We start from the raw sequence: 6,942 nt of genomic DNA, 5'->3' as shown, positions 1-6,942 counted from the left end.
GTGTGTCCAAATTTTCCCTGATAATGTGTCAATCAGGATTACAGTACAGACACTACAGTTCTGTAACTATAGCAGTGTATTATACATAGCAGCAATGCCTCAACTATATGATCCTCCTATAACCTCTGGCCTGAAATCCTTGAGAGCATCTGGGACCCATACAACGTCAGTCACTAACCTCAGAGAGCAGCATCAGAATACAGGACCATTTTGCATAATGTCCAACAAATATCTAGTACAGGATTTCACAGGAAAGCTGTAAGTTGTCCTAAATAGGCAATGTGCTCCAAATTCTATGACGTCTTTATAATTGTGTGTGCTTAAAGAGCAATAAAATCTAAAGTCCTCCCATGTCTTTGTGTATATATCAATGAGCTGTACAATCACGAAGGTTTGATCCTGGATTACCATCCAGTTGAAAAATGTTGGGACATAGGTATTGGGAGAGGTCACAACCTCTTGTGACACTACCCCAGCCAAATAACTAACTAATCTCCATAGAGTGCTGCATTTGACATGGTTCTAGAGCATGGCTTGATGTTGGGTGAAAACAGACAGTGAGTAATCAAGCACAGTGGGGTGCAGGGACAGGGAAGTACCCATTGAAATACAAAAGCTAATCAGAAGTTTCAAGGGGAGGAAGTGGGAAATATTTGAACAGTAGGAACAATTACCGATCAGAATCAAACCAGGCATCCTCTGAAGAGAAGCAAACACACTGTTCCAAAATGTCCAACTGAACCCTTTATTTGACCAGTATAGAACTTAAGCCCACATAATGACTTTTTGGTCACTCATCGTGAATCACTCAATCAATTTTACATTTGAGACAGATTGCTGCAGACAGAACGCAACATGTAAACAAACTCTCCGGTCTCTTCCTTTATTCCCAAACTAGTGTATATAAAAAAAATACAGCTCTTCTTCACAGGACAAGGCCTCAGTGCTGCTATCAGTCATAGCTGCTTCATTTCTTTGTTTTACGTTCTTGAGAGCCCTCGGTTATCCAAATCTTTCACCTGTGAAGAGATAATGAGGAGTTAACATGGAGTTCATGTTTCAGGCTTATGAGCTATCACTAGAATAAACAGCATATTCTGTTTGTATTTCAGATTTGCAGCATCTGCAGGACCTAACAGATGCTTTTACAAATAAACGGTCAGATGGTGTCTATATTGATAGATTATTCCAGGTTAACAGGTTGTGGATGCTCAGAGGATACAAATGCAATCCAACTGCAGATAGACTGGATGTTGGACTACTCCTCCCAGGAGCAGCAGACTCTGGAGTACAATGCCAACAGGGCACTTATGGGCCAAGTCTCCGTCTTGAAAAATGAGCTGGGGTCGGTTCCTAACCAGGATAGGGACTGCTTCATGTAAAAAGTTTTCGATAATACTTGGTCGATGGTGTTACTGGAAGGAGTCAGTCAGAGAGAAATTTTCTAGAGTATTGTCCCTTAAAGATTTTAATTGTTTTTAGTTAAAAATCACAACACCAGGTTATAGTCCAACAGGTTTAGTTGGAAGCACACTAGCTTTTGGAGCAATGCTCCTGTCGCTCTGAAAGCTAGTATGCTTCCAATTAAACCTGTTGGACTATAACCTGGTGTTGTGTGATTTTTAACTTTGTACACCCCAGTCCAACACCGGCATCTCCAAATCTTAATTGTTTTTGGGTGGGGATTACAAAGGGGCTTACTTTATGAAGGTTTGGCCGTGGACTAACTTGTAATTCTGTGCTTGTGCACACTAACTCAACATCAATACATCCAGATAGCTTTACAAATGGTAACTGCATTAGGATCAATACAATCAGCTTCAACAAACCAACTGGATGCGAGTATGGAAATAAAGCAGTCTTGCTTCAGTTGTATAAAGCTTTGGTAACACCACACCTAGCAGCATTGCATAAGATTCAGTCTAGCTAAGGATGGATGTACTTATTATAGAGGAAAGTGAGCAAAGGTTCATTTGACTGATCTCTCAGATTGCAGGACTGTGCCACAAGAGGAGATTGAGGAGCCTGGATCTGTGTTTCGTAAAGCAAGAGGTGATCTCATTGAAACATATGGATCAAGAAGGTAGATGCAATGATCAGATAATTTATCACAGAGGGTAGAGTGAAGCTGGAATTTCCAAGCTGTGGTAATTCAGTACAACTTGGCAGATCAACTTTGAAAACAGATCCTACAACCAGGAGCTGAAACCACCAGGAAGCTGTGAGGTCACCTTGCAATTGCAAGCTACAGTGCTCAGAGGGTAGGGCACAGTGCTTTCAGAGCTCACCTTATATATACGGACTAGCCAGTGCTCGGTGGTGTACGCCTCTTCTAGAACATCAAGCTCAAAGTCTTTGTTCCCAATCTCGGCATTCCTTACTCTGTCATAACCAGGTGGGCGTTCTGCGGGAAGAACAATGGCACTGTTAATATTGCATTGTCAATTAATTCCTGGATTAAGACTGTGTCCTGTGACAGTCTCAGCGCAGGATTCAGGAGAAAAAAAAGTCAATGCATATGTGAAATTGCTAAATCAGAATGGTGCAGCATTGACGTTGGGGGATAGGGGTGGGTGGTGAGGCAAGTCTTCAGTGGGTAGAATTTGAGTACATTGGGTAAAGTACAGGGAACTAATGTTCAAAGTTATATTTTACCTCGACATTCCTGATAAGGTTCAGTTAAATTAATAAAATCGCTTCACAGTGCCTGACATAACGTTTAGCTTTAATTAACCAGTAAGCTCCATTTGACCTGTGCAATACCTGATGAGAAATCCTTAACAACACTTGAAAAGGTGGGAAAGTAATTGATTCTTAAAAGTAATGGGGAAGTTTTAAACTCTATGTATCATTATAAAGTTATGGCAATCTTAAAGGGAGAATGAGATTGCTTGGGGGTTTGACTCAAATCTAACTACGCATTCTTCCAAGGAGAAAGGACATACTCTACAGTTTACAGTATGAGCAAGGGACAAGTGATAAACACTGGAATCTAACTGTACGTTTGCAGGCATCCTCGGGGGAAACTTCAAGATCCAACACTGTAATCGAATGTTTCACCCCCAAAACCCTATAATTTCCAATCCCATCTTTCTGTTACCAGCAGGTTTTAGGATTAAAGCCATGTGCCCTATAATCTCAATGAGCTAAATGCTTATGAGAGAGAGAACTGGCATAGCTTAAAATTCCTGTGCAGGTATGAATCTCTCCTTGCACCTTTTGGGTTATGTTTACAGTTTCACAATAACATGTGAAGGACATATTTCCACACATCCACGTGTACAAAAAATGGTCATAAGGAAGATAAGCAACAGGTAATCCATTTTAGAATTGCCTCCTTTTAGAATATTATAAATATATTCTGCCTGCTTGTTCCATGACCAAACTATTCACAAAATTTACGATGATGCTCAACTGATCTTAACCCCACTGCCCTGTGGCTGAACACTTCAACTCCCCCACCCCCGCTCCATCAAGGACATGCAGGTCCTGGGCCTCCTCCATCACCAAACTCTTACCACCCAACGCCTGGAGGAAGAACGCCTCATATTCCACATCAGGACCCTGCAATCACACGGGTTCAATGTGGATTTCATCAGTTTCCTCATTTCCCCTTCCCCCACACTATCTCAGTTCCAAGCCTCCAACTCGGCACCTCCCTCCTGACCTTTCCCATCTATCCGCTCCACCCTCCTCTCTGACCTATCAAGCTTCTCCCTCATCTTCATCTACCTATCGCTTTCTCAGCTACCTTCCCCGCCCCCCTCCCATTTATCTCTCAGCTCCCTTGGCCCACAAGCTTCATTCCTGATGAAGGGCTTATGCCCGAAATGTCGATTTTCCTGCTCCTCTGATTGATGCCTGACTTGCTGTGCTTTTCCAGCAACACACTCTCGACTCTGATCACCAGCATCTGCACTCCTCACTCCCTCCTGATCTTTGACACCAAACAAATGGTGTCTCACCTCACTGTCAAAAATTTGTGGGTTCACTCCTCATTAAAGAGACTTAAGTACATAATCAAAGCTGACAGTGTACAGCAGCAATGGTAGAGATATCACCTTTAGTGTAGGACATGAAACCAAAGTCACTTAATGAGAGACAAACTGACCTCTTTGAGCAAGCCAACATTTATCCCTCAAATGGTATCCTTAAAACAGTTTACCTGATCATTACTTCAATGATATTTGTGGGATAATCCTGCATGCAAACTGTTTACTGTATTCACAGCATCACAATAGTGACCAAACTTGGACACTGCTTTAATTGTTGTAAAGCTGGCAGGTGTGCAAGGGACTATACAAATACATGTCTTTCCCAGTTCAGGCTAGGATTCTCCTAGCATTACAGTCAAATGTCAACTTTTGTGCCCTGACGGTACAGATGAACTGGGTCAACACACATTAAAAACATACACATTGAAGGCACTCACTAGCTTCAGTGTAGACTTGACCAAAGCGATAGTAACACATTTTGTACATCATGCAGTTGAGCAGGACAGGGGATCCCTCTCTGTCGACGCGGAACTCTCCAGTTGGGGTGTAGTAATCATGCTCTTTGATGTGTCGGCCTGTGTCAGTGCTTCCTCCAATTCTCACCATCCACAAGAACTTGTTTATATCTAAAGCAAACAAAATGATAAATGGAACTGAATGAAGTTTAAAACTAAAAGCTCTGCTCAGTATCATTTAGCACCATTTGAATTCCACAGCTGAAGAATGACAACATTGTTCCAGTGGTAGCGGGCACTTGGGTGTTCACAGACTGAGGGATGGACTTTGTGGCTTTGTTTTTCAGGTGGTGAGGACTCTTGGCAGAGACAGGGGAGTGATCTGGACACTTTCTTTTGGCTGGTCCTTCTGTTTTTAGTCCCGTCTTTTGTATACTAAGATGGTGCTGGAGAATGGCAATGTTACTTTTCACTGTATCCCTGTATTTGAATACACACGATAATAAAGATTTAAATCTAAATTAGAAAAATGGAAATACAGAAATGATTTAAAGCTCACTTGGAATCCTTGTTCATGAAACTCTGATGTTTTAATTTATTTTGTCAAAGCTTGGATCAAATTGAAGAGCAGCATGTAGTTCAGAGTGGGAGCATTTATTGTCCAGCACCATTCAAGGTTTAGGCAAGTAGGCGACTTCCTGGTTTGCCTTTCTCACAAAGCATGCCTCTCCAACAATTTGCAGCAAAACTAGAAATATTATAATAAATTTGGGATTTTTATTGTTTTAGAGTCATATTAAATATTAGTAAGGAATCAAAAATCTTTTACTGTATGCCATTTTATTTGTCACTGCTTCCCTCAATACAATCAGGAATTACAGCATGACAAACAGAAAACTCGAAAAACAATTGAAAAGGAAGAATGTGTAAAAAAAAAAGGATTGGATTAGAATGAGCGGCTTGAGATGTAGAGGTAACACTGGAAACAGTGGGCAAAATGGCCTCCTTTTCTGTTCTGTGGTAGATTATTAGACACGAAATTGAAGATTTAAATTTGTCAAAAAGCGTATAAAGTCAATCTTTGGGAACAAGACTGTAATAATACACTCCCCATGTACAAGAGATTATTTCACTGCCCTCCACAGTACTGAGCTATAAAACAAAGATTGCCTGAAAACTGGCAATTCTTCAAAAGCCATTCAGTTACTTTGATACATATGGAGTCTCAATTTGAGACCTTCCAAGATAAGGTGCCATAACTGGGCTCCAAATGTTACCCTCCTCATCCTTACAGATCCTCTCCCAACTTTACAGCTTTTATTTCCTCACTGACTGCAGGTCTTCTCTCTCCACTTCACAGTCTCACACACCCCTCAGTCCCAACTGTCCACGCTGACTGGTGTAATTCACTTTGCTCCTCCAAACACACTGTAGATCTCTCCCACATTTGCTGTTTGTAGGTTTGTAGCAAGTATAGGAGATAACCAGTGTGTGAGTGGAAGAGTGGCTCCTCACCTGTCTTCCCTCTAAGCTCCAAGATTCTGTGCCCACCACGCTGATCATGAAACTGACTGCTGGCTCAAGAAGTCGCTGCTGTGCACAGATCCTGTAGGCCTGCTTACCTCGAAAGCAGATTAGAGGGAATGAAGCTCCTCACCATTTCCTTCCTTTAGATGGGGATGCCATTTTTCTGATTTGTTGCACCGTAATTGAATTTTCCTGTGAGATTTGAAAGTCTGAAGGCCAGATTCACCCACTGCCGCATGTATTCTTCTCTGAAGGTTGTAAAGTTTTAGAATTCCCTACCTCAAGGGAACAATGGAGGCTGAGTGATCAAATATATTCAAGGGTCAGTTAAGTAAATTGGCTGTGAAATATCCTGTGCCTATTTCTTCTTTTCTCAAATTGTGGTGTGGGCTTCTCTAAGTATTTATGCAGCACCTCATGATGCAATGTATAAAATACAAAGAAAGCTTACCATCAGAGGAATATCCTGTGAGACCTCCAAAAATGACCAATACGTAGCTGACATCTAACTCCCTCATGATCTCGTAGGCCTTCTCCTCCGGGGATGCCATTGCCTAGTAGTGGATAAATATACCCAGCATTAGTTACATATAGATGTGATATCGATAAGCTTCCCTCTCATTTTGCTGATCTTTGCCTGCTCAGAAATCCATTGTGCAGAGAATAAATAAACAAATCTAATATCTCTATAACAATCTCAGAGGACAAGATCGCAGGTTAATTAATCTATACTGAGGTATTGTCTTTCAAACCAGTCTTTTGTTCCTTCCTTTATCCTACTGACATCTCCCTTTGCCTCACACCATCATTCCTGTTGTCATTTAAACTTTTGCCTTCCACCCTCGAACTAACCTTTTTTAATCTGCCTTCTCCAAACCCTTTCAGACTTGCTTCATACCCATTTTCTCTCTTTCTTTACCAGTTTTGAAAGAAGGTTATTGATCTGAAACATTAATCTGGTTTCC

The 6,942-nt window shown here is 41.3% G+C and overlaps 1 protein-coding gene across 2 annotated transcripts in view; it reads right to left on the bottom strand.

The window, feature by feature from the left end:
* Window positions 1-731: 731 nt before the first annotated feature.
* Window positions 732-6,942, bottom strand: part of stt3a (STT3 oligosaccharyltransferase complex catalytic subunit A) — a 44,279-nt gene continuing 38,068 nt past the window's right edge. For both annotated transcript variants that reach the window (XM_043676875.2, XM_043676874.2), the window contains 4 exons: window positions 6,429-6,531; window positions 4,433-4,621; window positions 2,289-2,404; window positions 732-1,019 (listed from right to left, as the gene is read on the bottom strand). In XM_043676875.2, the coding sequence (XP_043532810.1) occupies window positions 981-1,019; window positions 2,289-2,404; window positions 4,433-4,621; window positions 6,429-6,531 (447 nt within the window). In that variant the 3' untranslated portion in view covers window positions 732-980. The remainder of the gene's footprint in view (window positions 1,020-2,288; window positions 2,405-4,432; window positions 4,622-6,428; window positions 6,532-6,942) is intronic.

Source organism: Chiloscyllium plagiosum, unplaced genomic scaffold, assembly GCF_037043375.1.
Source record: "Chiloscyllium plagiosum isolate Xiang-an unplaced genomic scaffold, Cpla_swu_hap1 HiC_scaffold_29, whole genome shotgun sequence".
Classification (NCBI taxonomy): domain Eukaryota; kingdom Metazoa; phylum Chordata; class Chondrichthyes; order Orectolobiformes; family Hemiscylliidae; genus Chiloscyllium; species Chiloscyllium plagiosum.
Note: the sequence above shows the minus strand (reverse complement) of the source record. Positions and strands in the feature narration are given on the sequence as shown.